General features: G+C 48.3%; 1 protein-coding gene across 3 annotated transcripts in view; it reads left to right on the forward strand.

Moving 5' to 3' along the window:
• CUL9 (cullin 9) overlaps nucleotides 1-15,370 on the forward strand; it is a 37,951-nt gene that overhangs the window by 11,225 nt on the left and 11,356 nt on the right. For 2 of the 3 annotated variants that reach the window (XM_046004706.1, XM_046004709.1), the window contains exons 11-26: nucleotides 95-312; nucleotides 998-1,247; nucleotides 1,337-1,442; nucleotides 1,993-2,220; nucleotides 2,494-2,584; nucleotides 2,705-2,876; nucleotides 4,640-4,745; nucleotides 5,088-5,183; nucleotides 5,453-5,628; nucleotides 6,114-6,247; nucleotides 6,594-6,773; nucleotides 6,959-7,068; nucleotides 7,149-7,331; nucleotides 7,471-7,631; nucleotides 7,915-8,143; nucleotides 8,238-8,427. In XM_046004706.1, the coding sequence (XP_045860662.1) occupies nucleotides 95-312; nucleotides 998-1,247; nucleotides 1,337-1,442; nucleotides 1,993-2,220; nucleotides 2,494-2,584; nucleotides 2,705-2,876; nucleotides 4,640-4,745; nucleotides 5,088-5,183; nucleotides 5,453-5,628; nucleotides 6,114-6,247; nucleotides 6,594-6,773; nucleotides 6,959-7,068; nucleotides 7,149-7,331; nucleotides 7,471-7,631; nucleotides 7,915-8,143; nucleotides 8,238-8,427 (2,630 nt within the window). The remainder of the gene's footprint in view (nucleotides 1-94; nucleotides 313-997; nucleotides 1,248-1,336; nucleotides 1,443-1,992; nucleotides 2,221-2,493; nucleotides 2,585-2,704; nucleotides 2,877-4,639; nucleotides 4,746-5,087; nucleotides 5,184-5,452; nucleotides 5,629-6,113; nucleotides 6,248-6,593; nucleotides 6,774-6,958; nucleotides 7,069-7,148; nucleotides 7,332-7,470; nucleotides 7,632-7,914; nucleotides 8,144-8,237; nucleotides 8,428-15,370) is intronic. The other variant, XM_046004707.1, reaches the window with a different exon arrangement.

The raw sequence follows: 15,370 nt of genomic DNA on the forward strand, positions 1-15,370 counted from the left end.
CCCAGCCATAGTCTCCTCCCCTTTGTGCTGGCTTTCTGCTTCCATTGTGTTCACTCCCTTTCCATTTCTCCCCGGGTTGTCTCACTCCTCCCAGGTGCTCCTCTGCAGTGAGAAACGGTCTGCTCCTGCTCAACCTGCTTCTGTGCAACCACCACACTCTGGGGGACCAGATCATAACCCGAGAGCTGAGAGACACCTTGTTCAGGCACTCCGGGATATCACCAGGGACTGAGCCCATGCCTACCACACGCACCATCCTCATGATGCTTCTCAATCGCTACTCAGAGCCACCAGGCAGTCCAGAGCGCACAGGTACCATTGTTGGGGGGGTCAATTCTTCAAGGAACCAGGTGGTGCCGGCCTGTGGCCAGGAGGGCTAAGGCTTATGTGCTAGCACTTTCCTGGAAAGATGCGATGAACCTCCAGGAAATGAGTAAGGGTTCTGGAGCTCAAGTTAAGTCTTAACTAGAACTTCCTGGCCAAAAGGAGGAGATTCTAGAGTAGGTAAGGAAAATTATATGTCTAAAGCCAGCATACAGGGTAGCTGGCTGGCGTAGTCAGTAGACCCGGCGACTCTTGATCTTGGAGTTGTAAGTTCCAGCCCCACGTTGGGTGTAGAGATTACTTAAAAATCAAATCTGTGATGCCACCATGCTAGATAGTGGGGGGATGTGATTATAATAGCTTATACTTACTGGCTGAAGTAACAGCATAGCTACTATTTAATAATAACAGGTCATTGTATGACTGTATGAGCTTAGAACGTCTTGTGTTGAATGTGACAGTGTTCACCATACTCAGCTTTTTCCCAGATGGCACCTAGCTATAGATCTGGGGCCAGAGAAGAAAATCCCCCACAGTTTGGTACAAACTACATACATCCTCCCGACAGGAGAAAACCGAAGGGTGATTTTCTGGACCTGCCTAGTTCTCGGTTTGACCAATTTGCATGCCTCCTCTTCATACTCGTTTTTTTTCCTCGCATGTGTCCGGGCAGCAGCACTGGAAACCCCTGGTGCCCAGGGCCAGGATGGGTCCCCCGAGCGCCTGATCCGATCCCTGGTGGGGGGCCCGTCGGCAGAGCTCCTGCTGGGCTTGGAGCGGGTGCTGTGCCGAGAGGGTGGCCCAGGGGGCGCCGTGAGGCCCCTCCTCAAGCGCCTCCAGCAGGAGACCCAGCCCTTCCTCCTGTTGCTGAGGACTCTGGACGCCCCGGGGCCCAACAAAGCTCTGCTGCTGACCGCACTGAGGTGAGGGGGCCTGTTGGGGCACCCATGCATCAGAGGTGGGGGGAGCTGACAGACCGCAGGGACTTTGCTTGTTTCTCTCCCCTCACCAGGATCATGACCCGGCTGCTAGATCACCCTGAGGCAATGGTCCTCCCCTGGCACGAGGTCTTGGAGCCCTGCCTCAACTGTCTCAGTGGCCCTAGCAGTGACTCTGAGGTACCAGAGCCCTGGTGAGGGTGAGGGAGGGAAAGGCAGCTTCTGGGGCACCAGCTGCCTTGTGAGGCTTTGGATGGCCAAGTGCAGGCTTTCTAGGTGGGTCTGAACAGGGAGGGGGCGGAGAGGAAGGACTGTCCTCTAAGAGTCCTCAGAACTGGGGCCTTTGAAGTATAAACCTTTTGGGTACAGCTGGATTTTAGATTCTGGGTTTAGGAGAAGCCCACACTCACCAGTCCAAACATTTCTCACTCTCCACACTTCCGGGTTTGTGCGTTGTGGACTGAGGCTCAGGCACCAAGGTGGCTTGTTGAGAGAGCTTCGGCCCGGCAGGAAGGAGCGTTGGAAGCTATGCCCAGGCTCTGCCAGCTCGGGGGTCCCAGCACCCTACTGCTCTGTCCCAACCTTCTTGGGTACTCTCCTTTCCCTTTGCTTTCAACCTTCTCCCAAATCTCATCCACCATGTTCTCTTTTCTAAACCCCCCCACCCCTTGTCCCTTCTGGGGCCCACCCTTTGTTTCCCATATGTTAATCCCTGTGGCTCTGGGCTCAGATCGTCCAGGAGCTGCTCTGCTTTCTGCATCGCCTGGCCTCAATGCATAAGGACTATGCTGTGGTTCTCTGCTGCCTGGGAGCCAAGGAGGCCCTCTCCAAAGTCCTGGACAAGCACTCGGCTCAGCTGCTTCTGGCCTGTGAGCTCCGGGACCTGGTGACAGAATGTGAGAAACATGCCCAGCTCTACAGCAACCTCACCTCCAGCATCCTGGCTGGCTGCATTCAGGTGAGGAGACGTGGGGGACCAGAGCTGAGGGAGAACATAAGCCAGAAGCAGGGGAAGGGGATTCAGTGTGGGTCCCTGTTTGGCACAAGTGGCGGCAAATCTGGGCACACGTTTCCCAGCTATTACCCAGTGATCGTCCTGTTCTGCCCAGATGTGTGAAGAAAGGGGTCGAGTGTTTTTTGCCCCTTGGCTTGTTCTCTATACATGTTTCTCTATGTTCTTCATATTCTTCCCTCCTCCCCATGCCCCTTCTCTCTGCTCTTCTGGCTGTAGATGGTGCTGGGCCAGATCGAAGACCACAGACGGACCCATCAGCCCATCAACATCCCGTTCTTTGACGTGTTCCTCAGGCATCTCTGCCAGGGTCTGTGCCCCCATTTGCTTTCTCCTGGCCTGCACCCCAGTATTTGTTCTCCCCGTCCCTTGCCTATCTTCCCTTTCAACTAACCAGGCTGTGACGGCCACCCCTGCCCCCCGCCCCCAGGCTCCAGTGTGGAGGTGAAGGAGGACAAGTGCTGGGAGAAGGTAGAGGTGTCCTCCAACCCCCACCGGGCCAGCAAGCTGACGGACCGCAACCCCAAGACCTACTGGGAGTCCAACGGCAGCACCGGCTCCCACTACATCACCTTGCACATGCACCGGGGCGTTCTTGTCAGGTAGGAACATGCCCACACACGCATGGGCTTGCACACGCGCGTATGTGTCAGTATTTTGGGACACCCCAGTATACCTTCTCCAAGCGCCCATATACGTGACTCCCCTCCCGCCAGGGACAGATGTCACTGCTCTGTGCATGGTGTTGAGGGATATTGAGAACTTTCCTATTTACTGTTTCCATGGGGACTTGTTTAATGTACACTCTGTGTCAGGCACTAGGCCAGTCTGGGGCTCTGAGCACAATAAGATATGGTACCCGTCTTCAGGGAACTTGTGGTCTTGTTGGGGAGCTAGCTGGAAAATCAGGAAGAGTAAGAAAAAGTGACGCAGACCCTGAGGTGAGAGAAGGCTTCCATAAGGAGGAGTTCAATGAACTGAGCTCTGAAATTAGCTTTATAAAGATGTGTAAAGAGAGGGCATTGGCTAGTCCAGGCAGAGGGCAGCGTATGTGCAAAATGGAAGAAGCACAACGACATGTCTGGGGGGACTTTAAGTGACTGTGTTTGGCTGGAATGTAGGGTGTATGTCATGAAATGGCAGGAGACAAAGCCAGAAAACTAGGCAGAGCCAGACCACAGAGAGTTTTGTGAGCTAAGAAGTTTGAGCTTTGTTCTGAAACTGGGGGAGCCGCTGCCTGCCTGCTTCTCTGCCTACTTGTGATATGTCTGTCAAATAAATAAATAAAATCTTAAAAAAAAAAAAGATAAAGAAGAGAAGAGACAAAACTAGATTTTTTTTTTTTAAAGATTTATTTATTTATTTATTTGACTGACAGAGATCACAAGTAGGCAGAGAAGCAGGCAGAGAGAGAGGGGCAAACAGGCTCCCTGCTGAGCAGAGAGCCCAATGCAGGGCTTGATCCCAGGACCCTGGGATCATGACCTGAGCTGAAGGCAGAGGCTTAACCCACTGAGCCACCCAGGCACCCCTAGATTTTTTTATTAGTAGTATTTAGAAAAGTCACCCTTGGGGCACCTGGGTGACTCAGTCGGTTCAATGTCTGCCTTCAGCTCAGGTCATGGTCCCAGAGTCCTGGGATTAAGCCCTGGGTTGGGCTTCTTGCCTAGTGGGGAGTCTGCTTCTCCCTCTGCCTCTCCCCCTGCTTGTGTTCTCTCTGTCAAATAAATAAGTAAAATCTTTAAAAAAAAATTGAAAAAGAGAAGTTACCCTGGCAATTATGGGAGTTTGGGTTGGAGGCCAGAGAGTTGGAAGGTTTATGTGGTGGTCTCAGTGAGAAATGAATGTCTTCAGTTAGGCAGAGGGAATGGGCATTGTGACACGGTGGCGGACTGACAGATCTCCAGGGCCAGAGTCTCCCAGATGAGCCATTGACAGGAAAGCCGTGAATGGGGCAAGTCACAGGGACAGAGCGCTCTAGGGAGATGGCAGTTTTCTTCCTGAGAGGCATGTAGGAAGAGGGATAGGCTTCTGTGGATGGATGGTGGTTCCATTTACGCCATGTTGACTTTGAGGGGCCTGTAGAGTCTGACATGGACGTGTGTGTTGGGTACATAGTGTGAGAGCTGAGAGGAGCTCTCTAGGGTAGAGATGTGGATTTGGAGTCATAAGGATATTAGTTTTTGGTTGAAACTATGGTTTTAAATAGTCACATTAGGGGAAGATAAGAGGAGAGCAGAGGCTTTGGGAAGACTGACACTTAAGGAGGCAGCAGAAGGACAGGAGTCTGAGGAGGAAGTGGTGGGTTGAAGTCATTTCGAAGAGCAGGGCCCCAGTTTTAACTGACTGTTTTCTCCTCTCCCAGGCAGCTGACTTTGCTTGTGGCCAGTGAGGACTCAAGCTACATGCCGGCCAGGGTGGTGGTGTTTGGGGGCGATAGTGCCAGCTCCATCAGCACTGAGCTCAACACGGTGGGGACCCTGGTGCCCCCCCCCCTTGATCTTGCTCCCCATCCTTCTGTCCCAGGACCTCCTTCGAAGGACACAGTCCCTGGAGGATTCCCACGTTCTTTCTCCCAGGCAGGCTTTGCCTCCAAGCAGTGAGAGCAGGGTTCATGGAGGGGAGGGGAACACAGGTGACAAGTGTGTGTGACAAGTGCTTGTGCTTGGCAGCAAGCTGGTTAGGGGACCAAGCAGACTGGCACGGGTCTGTGGGCTCAGTGCATAAGTAAAGCGCACATACCATCACTGTAGTCTCTCCAGCCCCACTGCCGGAGGTGGACAGTCCTCTCTCCTTTTCCCCTCCCCCGTCAGGTCAATGTGATGCCGTCTGCCAGCCGGGTGGTCCTCCTGGAGAACCTGAACCGCTTCTGGCCCATCATCCAGATCCGCATAAAGCGCTGCCAGCAGGTGGGGTGAGGGAGGAGGCTGGGCTGGGGACCATGTTAGCACAGGGGTAGCACAGGGTGTTCACAGTGATTGCGTCCCCAGCATGCAGGGGCCAGGCTCAGGCCACGCATCTGCTGGGGGATGGCCCGGGAGCCATCCATCTCTTGAGTTCCAGAGATGTGGGAATGTCTCATGGGCCTCCAGGGAACTCAGGGCGTGAGACCTGGCTTTCTTTTGGTAGCACTTGGTGGCTGGGTGGCTTGGGTGGTAGATGAGTCTGCATGTTGCAGGGCGGCATCGACACCCGGGTTCGAGGCGTGGAGGTTCTGGGCCCCAAGCCCACTTTCTGGCCACTTTTCCGGGAGCAGCTGTGTCGCCGGACATGTCTCTTCTATACCATTCGGGCACAAGCCTGGAGCCGGGACATAGCAGAGGACCGCAAGCGCCTCCTCCAGCTCTGTCCCCGGTGGGTGGCACAGGCAGGGGGCTGGGTTAGGGGGGAAGAGAGGGTAATACAGTGGGAGGACACTGTTAAGAAGGAGGTGGTGGGAGGGGTGCCTGGGTGGCTCAGTCGCATTGGGCTCTTGGTTTTGCTTCGTTTGCTTCAGGTCCTGATCTCACATGCATGGGATTGAGCCCCCCATTGGGCTATGCACTCAGAATGGAGTCTGCTTCAGATTCTTTCTCCCTCTCTCTCCCACTCACAGTTTCTCTCAAATAAATAAATAAATTCTTTAAAAAAAAGTAGGAGGTGGGAGACTTCTGCAGGAGTCTGAAAGGTAAAGCAGCAGCTAGGACATGAGGGAAAGGGAATCACAGGTGGCAAGTGTGTGCTGGTGGCAGCAAGCTGGTTAGGGGACCGAGCACAACAAGAGTGGGAGCTGACCGCACTTGAGTAGAGGCCGCAAGAAACCTGTGCCTTAAACCCTTGACCACACTCCTTATCCCCAGACTTAACAGGGTTCTGCGCCACGAGCAGAATTTTGCTGATCGCTTCCTGCCTGATGACGAGGCCGCCCAAGCACTGGGCAAGACCTGCTGGGAGGCCCTGGTCAGCCCCCTGGTGCAGAACATCACCTCCCCCGGTAACCACCCCGACCCCTGGCCCCACTAACCAGCCCCTCATAATGACTCCCAGGGATCACCTGAGTTAATGCTCTTGGTTCTCTTGGTCCCTGTCTTTATCCCTGAAAGCCTGTCATCTCAGTGTTCCTCTCCTTCCTGCCCTGGGGACTGCTCCCTGAGACTCTGGTATTTGAATCTTCTCTTCCACCCCACCCCCACCTGCTTAGTACCCCCCAGACTCCAGCTGAAGTAAGCCCCGGCCCGGCCACCTCTGACTTTTTTGTGTAATTGGGCCTGCTCTCTCCTCTTCCTGGGCTCTCTGTCCTCCTATTTCCCATCACCTGTTTCTGACCTGTCTTCTTTTAGATGCAGAGGGTGTGAGCTCCCTGGGCTGGCTGTTGGATCAGTACTTAGAGCAAAGGCAGAGCTCTCAGGACCCCCTGAGTCGAGCAGCACCCTTTGCCTCTCGAGTTCGTCGCCTTTGTCACCTGCTGGTACATGTGGAGCCCCCGCCCGAGCCTTCTCCTGAACCGTCCACTCGACCCAGTAAGTCCCAGCAATGGCCTTTCGAGCTAAGAAACTGGGCAGTGGTGGTGCCTGGCTCCTCCCTGTCTTGGATCTTGCTCTCCCCGAGTGCTCCACTCTGGGCCTTTCCAGGGGTCAGTACCCTAGACCCCTGATTCACTCTGGGGCTGAGACAGAGCCGCTTACCTTGCTGTCTGTCTCCACAGTCAGCAAGAACAGTAAGGCCCAGGACCGGAGCCCCGGGTCCTCAGCAGCCCTTTCCAGCAGCAGCCTGAGGAACATAACGCAGTGCTGGCTGAGCGTGGTGCAGGGGCAGGTGAGAGCAAGGAAGCTGCGGTCCAAGGCGGGGCCATGGCCAACCTGCGGCATCTGCTGGTCCTACTCCTCCCTTCTCAGGTCAACAGGTTCCTGGCTGCAGCCTGGAGAGCCCCCAACTTCGTGCCTCGATACTGTAAGCTCTATGAGCATTTGCAGAGAGCAGGCTCAGAGCTCTTTGGGCCTCGGGCAGCCTTCACAGTGGCTCTGCACAGTGGCTTCTCGGGCGCCTTGCTCCAGCAGTCCTTTCTCACCGCTGCCCACGTGAGTACCCCCAGCTTCCTAGTCGCCAGGTCAGCCGGTGCACGCTCGCCTCTTTCTCTGCCTCTCACTCCTCTCACCACCCCCTCTCCTGCTCCATGCCCTATTCATGCTTGGCCGGTGCCCTTTCCATTGCCCCCAGATAAGTGAGCAGTTTGCCAGGCACATCGACCAGCAGATCCAGCGCGGCCTGGTTGGCGGAGCCCCCGGAGTGGAAATGCTGGGGCAGCTTCAGCGGCACCTGGAGCCCATCATGGTCCTTTCTGGCCTGGAGCTGGCTACTACTTTTGAGCACTTCTACCAGTGAGTGCAGGTCTAAGAGATAGGGGAGGAGAGGGGTAGAGTCTAGAGAGGGTGAAGATTTGAGGCTTGGTGGGAAGAGGTGGGAGGTGGCAGTGGAGAGGAGAGATTAAGATACAGAGATGGGTGGGACAGGGGTGGAAAGGAAGCAGGGAGGGAGTGGGGAGGCAGGGTCTGTGACCCAGGCCTGCTGCAACAGAGGAACCTACATTCTGGGTGGGGTGGCAGGACTCCTGGCCTAGTGAGCAGCTGCACTGAGGCTCGGCCCACTCTGCGTGTGCTGCAGGCACTACATGGCCGACCGTCTCCTGAGCGTGGGCTCGAGCTGGCTGGAGGGGGCCGTGCTGGAGCAGATCGGCCTCTGCTTCCCCAACCGCCTCCCCCAGCAGATGCTGCGCAGCCTGAACACGTCTGAGGAGCTGCAGCGCCAGTTCCACCTCTTCCAGCTCCAGCGGCTCGATCAGCAGCTCTTGGAGCAGGAGAATGAGGAGGAACAGGGCCTGGAAGAAGAGGAGGTAAGAGCAAGGGAAATGAGTGGGAGAATAGGAGAGCAAAAGACTAGACCAAAGAAGGGAGCCCAAGAGCCCTTGAAATCCTTCTGTCTCTCAGGAGGAAGCAGAGGAAGAGGAGGCTGAGAAAGAACTATTTATCGAAGATTCAAGTCCAACAGTTTCCATACTGGTCCTGTCACCACGCTGCTGGCCGGTCTCCCCACTCTGCTACCTGTACCATCCCAGAAAGTGCCTTCCCACTGAATTCTGTGATGCCCTTGACCGCTTCTCCAGTTTCTACAGCCAGAGTGAGGAGATAGGGACAGGCAATTGGGGTGAGATTTGGGGTGGCAGGAGAGAAAGAGGAGAGGAGCTATGGACAGGAGTATGTAGATATGAAGAAAAGTGGTCTCTTGAGACAGCAGTCTCCTAGGGAAGGGGGAAAAGGTGGGTTAGATCTTTCTTAATGTCTCTCATCATTGCCTACACTTTTGTATGAATTTGTTCCATTTTTCTTTTCCTAACTTCAAGTTGCATGCTTACTTAATTTTTACCCTTTGAGTCTTCTTTCAAAGCAAAAATGTTTAAGGCTATTCATTTTCCTCTCAACATTGCTTTAGCTGCATTCAGTTTCAATTTGTTTTGTTTTGTTTAGATTTGTTTTTCTTGAGAAATAGTTTTCAGTAAAGTACACAAGTCTTCATTATGAGTTAATGAATTTTATATACACGTATACTCCCATATCCACCCCCAGAGCATTTGCAGCACCCCAGAAGACTTCCTGCTTCATGTCCCTTTATAGTTAGTATGTTCTTCCAAGAGAAACCATTCTTCTTCCTTTTATCACCAAGGATTTTTGTCTGTATTTGAACATCATATAAACAGAATAATAAGGTGTATATTCTGCTGTGTCTGGTTTCTTTCAGTGGGTGTAATGTCTGTGAGCGCTATCCAGGCTGTTGTATCATTACTCTGTTTTTTTTTGTATTGTGGATTCCTTTCCATTGTATGAATATATTTACCCTTTCTGCTGTTGATGGACATTTGGGATGTTGCCTAAGTTTTTATTATGCTGTGTATGAGTATTTAGTATTTTTTAGTTCTACTTTGATCTGTTACTTTTTTAGAAGTATATTTTAAAATTCCCAAACCAGCTTTTCTTCGTTTAGTTGTCTTTTTGTTTTAGATTTCAGCCCTCGTTCCATTGTGGCTAAAGAACATGATTTCTTTGATTCTGAGTCTTTGCAGTGTCTTGAGACTTCCTTTATGGCCTAGCAGATGGTCAGATATTCTAAGTGTTCTGTGTGTGATTAGGAAGAATGTGTATTCTTCAGCTGCCAGTTAAAGGCTTCTACACATTCCACCATATTGACTTTGTTCATTGTAATCTTCAAATCTGCTGTAACCTTACTCATTTTTGTCTGCTTGATCTATTACTGCGAGAGGTGTATTAAGATCTGTCATTATGGTAGTGAATTTTTATTTTTTATTTTTTTAAAAGATTTTATTTATTATTTGAGAGAGAGAGAGAGCATGGGGGAGGGGTCTGAGGGAGAAGCAGACTCCGCAGCCTGATGCAGGACTCGATCCTAGGACTCCAAGATCATGACCTGAGCCAAAGTCAGTTGCTTAACCAACTGAGCCACTCAGGTGCCCCAATAGTGAATTTTTAAACTTTTTATCAGGTCAGCTTTGCTTTATATATATATATATTTCTTTTTTCTTGTTTTAAATTTTTTTTAAAGATATTTTTTATTTATTTGATAGAGAGAAAGGTCACAAGTAGGCAGAGAGGCAGGCAGAGAGAGGGGGAGAAGCAGGCTCCCTGCTGAGCAGAGAGCCCGATGTGGAGCTCAATCCCAGGACCCTGGGATCATGACCTGTGCCGAAGGCAGAGGCTTTAACCCACTGAGCCACCCAGGTGCCCCGCTTTATATATTTTTTGACTATGTTATTAGGTAAAGGTTTAGGAGAGCCTGGTGGGTGGCTCAGTTGGTTAAAGGTCCAAACTCTTGATTTTTGGCTTAGGTCATGATCTCAGGGTCATGAGATCAAGCCACTCCTTGGGTTCTGTGCTGGGCACAGAGTCTGCTTAAGATTCTCTCTCTCCCTCTGCCCCTTATTCCCTGCACTCTCTTTCTCTCTCTAAAAATTAAAGTTTAGATAGAGGCGCATGGATGGCTCAGTCAGTTAGGCATCCAACTCTTGGTTTTGGCTTAAGTCATGATCTTGGGGTCATGGGATCAAGCCCTGTGTTAGGCTTCATGCTCATGGGGCAGTCTGCTTGTCCCTCTCCTTCTGCTCCTCTCCCCCACCCCACTCTCTCTCTCTCTCAAGTAAATAAATAAAATCTTTTTAAGAAATAAAGTTTAAAATCGTTTAACAGTGCTGTCCAGTAGAACTTTCTGCAGTGATGGGAAAGACATTTTCTGCACTCTTCAGTTATGATGGCCATTTGTAGCTACTGAAATGTGACTAGTTTGACTGAGGAATTGAGTGTTTAATTTTATTTACTTTAACCAGTTTAAATAGCCACATGTGGCTACCATAATGTACTATGCAGGTTTAAAATCTTTTTTTTTTTTTTTAAGATTTTATTTATTTATTTGACAGAGATCACAAGTAGGCACAGAGGCAGGTGGTGGGGGTTGGGGGTAGGGGGAAGCAGGCTCCCGGCTGAGCAGAGAGCCCCATGCAGGGCTCCATCCCGGACCCTGGGATCACATCCCAAGCTGAAGGCAGAGGCTTTAATCCACTGAGCCTCCCAGGTGCCCCTGCAGGTTTAAAATCTTAAGTTAATTAAACTTTATTATTATGAAATGACCTTCTTTCTTTCTAGTAAACCTTTTTCTCTCAAAGTCTATTTTTATCTGGTGTTAATAATATACCAGCTTTCTTTGGTTAGGGTTTTTCCAGAATATCTTTCTATCCTTTTGCCGTGTCAGGGGAGAATGGTAATTATGTTTCTTTTATGTGGTGAAAGATGAATAACGTAAAATTTGCCATTTGAACCATTTTTTAAAGGTTTTATTTTTAAGTAATCTCTATACCCAGTGTGGGGCTTGAGTTCAAGAGTCATATGCTCCACTGGCTGAGCCTGCCAGCTGCCCCTCCATTTTAACCATTTTAGGTGAACAATTCAGTTACCTTTTACTTAAAATTTTTTAATTTGGAAATAATTTCAAATTTACAGAAAAATGGTAAGAATAGTACAAAGAATACTCACTCTTTTTTTAAAAAATAAGACTTTATTTGAGAGAGAGAGAGAGCATGAGATGGGTGGGGGCAGAGGGAGGCAGAGGGAGAGAGAGGAGCTGACTCCCCACTGAGCAGGGAGCCTGAGATGGTGACCTTTGCTGAAGGCAGAGGCGCAACTGACTGAGCCACCCATCACGTGAGAACACTCACAGACTCTTTATCCAAGTTTACCTTTTGTTAACATTTTGCCCCATTTGCTTTTATCATTTGCTCTTTGTGTGTATATACATTTATAAAATGTGTATTTACACACACACGGTTTCTCCCCCAAACCACTGACAGTAAATTGCATATATATTGGCCCTTTTCCTCTAAATACTTGAATATGGATTTCCTAAGAATCATGGTGCTCTCTTGCATAATAGTTAACTTATCGGTTTAAAGATATAAAATTTAACATTGGTGTAATACTTTATTTTCCACGTTCTGATTTTGTCAGAATTTTTTTAAAATTATTTTTTAGTCCAGGACAGCATCCAATCTGGAACCATCTATTATGTTTAGTTGTCATGACTTTAGTGTCTGTAACGTGAAACAATACCTTAGCTTTTTTTTTTTTTTTTTTTTTTTTGTCTTTTACAACATTGACACCCTTGGAAGTGTAGCCATTTAAATTTTTCTACATGTTTTTCATTTTAAATTTGTATGTTTCCTCATAATTAGATTCAGGTGGTGCATTCTGGGCCAGAATCCTAAGTAAGTGACATTATGTACTCTGTGTGTTTCATTTGGAAGCACGCAATTTCCATCTGCTGCTTTTTGTAATGTGAATTTGACAACCTGATCAAGAGGTGGGTTGAGTCCCCACTGTATAGTTAATATTTTCCCCTTGCCACTACTAATAAGCAATCTGTTGGGGAGATACTTCCAAAACCATGCCTATATTCTGCTCTCATCAGATTATCTCCCAATATCATTTACTTTTAAGTTCGCCATAATCTTAGTTTAGGCAGGTGTCTTGTAAATACCTAGAATTTGTTTTTTATTCAACAATCTCTCCTTTGAGTTGTCAATTTTAGCTTGTTTATAATTTTTGTGAGTAATGATATATTTGGCTTCTGTTGCTAAGCTTGTACATTTTATTTATTTTTATTTTTTAAAAGATCTTATTTATTTATTTGACACAGAGAAAGAGAGATCATAAATAGGCAGAGAGACAGGCGGTTGGGGCGGCCGGGGGTGGGGGAAGCAGGCTCCCTGCTGAGCAGAGAGCCCGATGCGGGGCTCAATCCCAGGACCCTGGGATCATGACCTGAGCTGAAAGCAGAGGCCCAACCCACTGAGCCACCCAGGTGCCTCTAAGCTCTTACATTTTAGTTTACTTTTCTTATAATTTTAAATTTTAGATATTTTATATATACAAAAGAATATAGTTAAAAGAAGAAGAATAAATTGAACACATTTATAGATACATTTCTACCTTGGATTTTTGTGCATTTTTTCCCTCTTCTTTTGGATTGATCTTTTTTAATTCCCCCCCCCCTTTTTTTTTTTTTTGTCTCTACCAGTTTTGGAAGTCACATATTCTATTTCTGTAGTTGGTTACCCTTATGTTTGTAACCTGTATGTTTGACTTGTTAATATCACTCCCCAAACTTCCCGAGCAATAAAAGGACCATAGAAAATCTTTTTTTAAAGATATAGTTATTTGTTTGAGAGAGAGAGAGGGAGAATACAGAGGGAGAGTGAGAGGAAGAAGCTAGACCCCTGCTGAGCAGAAAGCCAGATGTGAGATTTGATCCCAGCACCCTGGGATCATGCACTGAGCGGGAGGAAGACACTTAACCAACTGAGCCACCCAGGCGCCCCAGGGCCATAGAAAATCTTAACTACAACTCTCACTCCCATCTTAATTGTTACTGTTGTTTGATATTTTAGGGCAATCTTTTTTTCCCTACCTCCCAAAGAGTCATTATCATCACTGTCTTATTCGGTTGGTGTTTAGATTTGCTGTTATACTAGTTGCTTCCATCACTAATCCTTTTGCATCTTTTTTTTTTTAAGATTTTTATTTATTTATTTGACAGACAGAGATCACAAGTAGGCAGAGAGGCAGGCAGAGAGAGAAGAAAGCAGGGTCCCTGCTGAGCAGAGAGCCCAATGCGGGGCTTGATCCCAGGACTCTGGGATCATGACCTGAGCCGAAGGCAGAGGCTTAACCCACTGAGCCACCCAGGTGCCCCAGTCCTTTTGCATCTTGATCCTTCTTTCTGAGTTCCGTCTCCTTCCCTAAGTATATCCTTTTTTTTAAAAAAAAGTTCCTTTTTACTTTTTTTTTTTTTTTTTAAGATTTTACTTATTTATTTGACAGAGAGATCTCAAGTAGGTAGAGAGTCAGGCAGAGGGGGGGGGGGAAGCAGGCTCCCCGCTGAACAGAGAGCCTGATGCGGGGCTCAATCCCAAGACCCTGAGATCACGACCTGAGCCTAAGGCAGAGGCTTTAACCCACTGAGCCACCCAGGCGCCCCCCTTTTTACTTTTTAAAGATTTTATTTACTTATTTGTCAGAGAGAGAATGTGTGCACAAGCAGGCAGAGTGGCAGCCAGAGGCAGAGGGAAGAAGCAGGCTCCCCACTGAGCAAGGAGCCCGATGCGGACTCGATCCCAGGACCCTAGGATCATGATCTGAGCTGAAGGCAGATGCTTAACCAGCCGAGCCACCCAGGCATCCCCCCTAAGTATATCCTTTAGAAGTCTCTTCATTGAGGGAGTATTGGTGAAAAACTTTATCAGTTTTTGAGAATGGCTTACCTTCACCCTCATTTAAAATTTTTTTTATTATGATAAATTTCAGACATACACAAAAGTAGACAGAATGTGGGGCCTTTGGGTGGCTCAGTCAACTGAGCATATTCCTTGGGCTCAGCTCATGATCCTGGGTTCTGGTATCGAGCCTGGCATCGGGCTCCCTGCTCATTGGGAGACTGTCTCTCCCTTTCCTTCTGTGTGTGCTCTCTCTCCCTCTCTCTTTCAAATAAATAAATAAATCCTTTTAAAATAAGTAGACAGAATAAATTCCAGTGTACACATGGGTCAGTTCATGGCCAATCTCATTTTTTCTGTACCCCCCACCCACTTTCCCCAGTTCTCAAATTTAAAAGATTAAGGATTCTGTTTTTAAAAGCAAGGGCACTATAGTGATCAAACTTTGAGAAATTAATAACAGTTCCTAATATCAGACAGTAAAGTGTCCATATTTCCCCCTTTTTCTCAAGTTTTCAAAATTAGTTTTTTGCTAATTAGGGATCTACACCAAGCCCACACCTTGCATTTGATTGAGCTCTACCTTTCATCTCTAGTAATCTATAGATCCTGCCTTCCTTTTTTGCTCCCTTGCAATTGTCTATAGAGGAAACTAGATTGTTTGCCACACAGAGTCATCCACAGGGTGGATTTTGCTGACTGTATCCACGTGGTGTCCTCTGGCCTGTTCCTCTGTCTCTTTCATTTCTGGAAAACATGTTTAGATATAGACATTGATTCTAATTTGGGTGTGATTTCTAGGGCAAGAGCGTTTCATAGGTGGTAGCGTGTCCTTCTACCTGTCTCTGGGATGTTTTAAGATGGATCAGTGGGTTTCAGTGTTGCAAGTCTGATCCGCACATTATGTATAAAAGTTTCCTGTCAACTTCTCACAAGGCGGTCACTCGTTGCCATTGCTCAGCTGTCATTTCATTAGGGCGTACGGATTGCACCATTCTGGTTTTGTCGTATTAAGTTAAACGTTTTCTCTCAACTTTCTGGTTACCCTGAAGTATGGTTTATATAGGAAAGGCTTGATTCTCTCCTCCTCCCCCTTACTCTGAACCGGTTTTCAAAATAATGTGTTGGTTCCTCTAGCATCCTCCGAAGAGATAGCCAGTGTGGTTTTTTAAAAGAAATATGTCATGATGAACTCACGAATTTTGAAATATTTCATATGTTTTAATCCAGCACAGGTGTTATTTTCTTGATGTTCACACTGCCCCATCTTTGGCCACAGAGCACCTCTCA

This window comes from Meles meles, chromosome 5, assembly GCF_922984935.1.
Source record: "Meles meles chromosome 5, mMelMel3.1 paternal haplotype, whole genome shotgun sequence".
Classification (NCBI taxonomy): Eukaryota; Metazoa; Chordata; class Mammalia; order Carnivora; family Mustelidae; genus Meles; species Meles meles.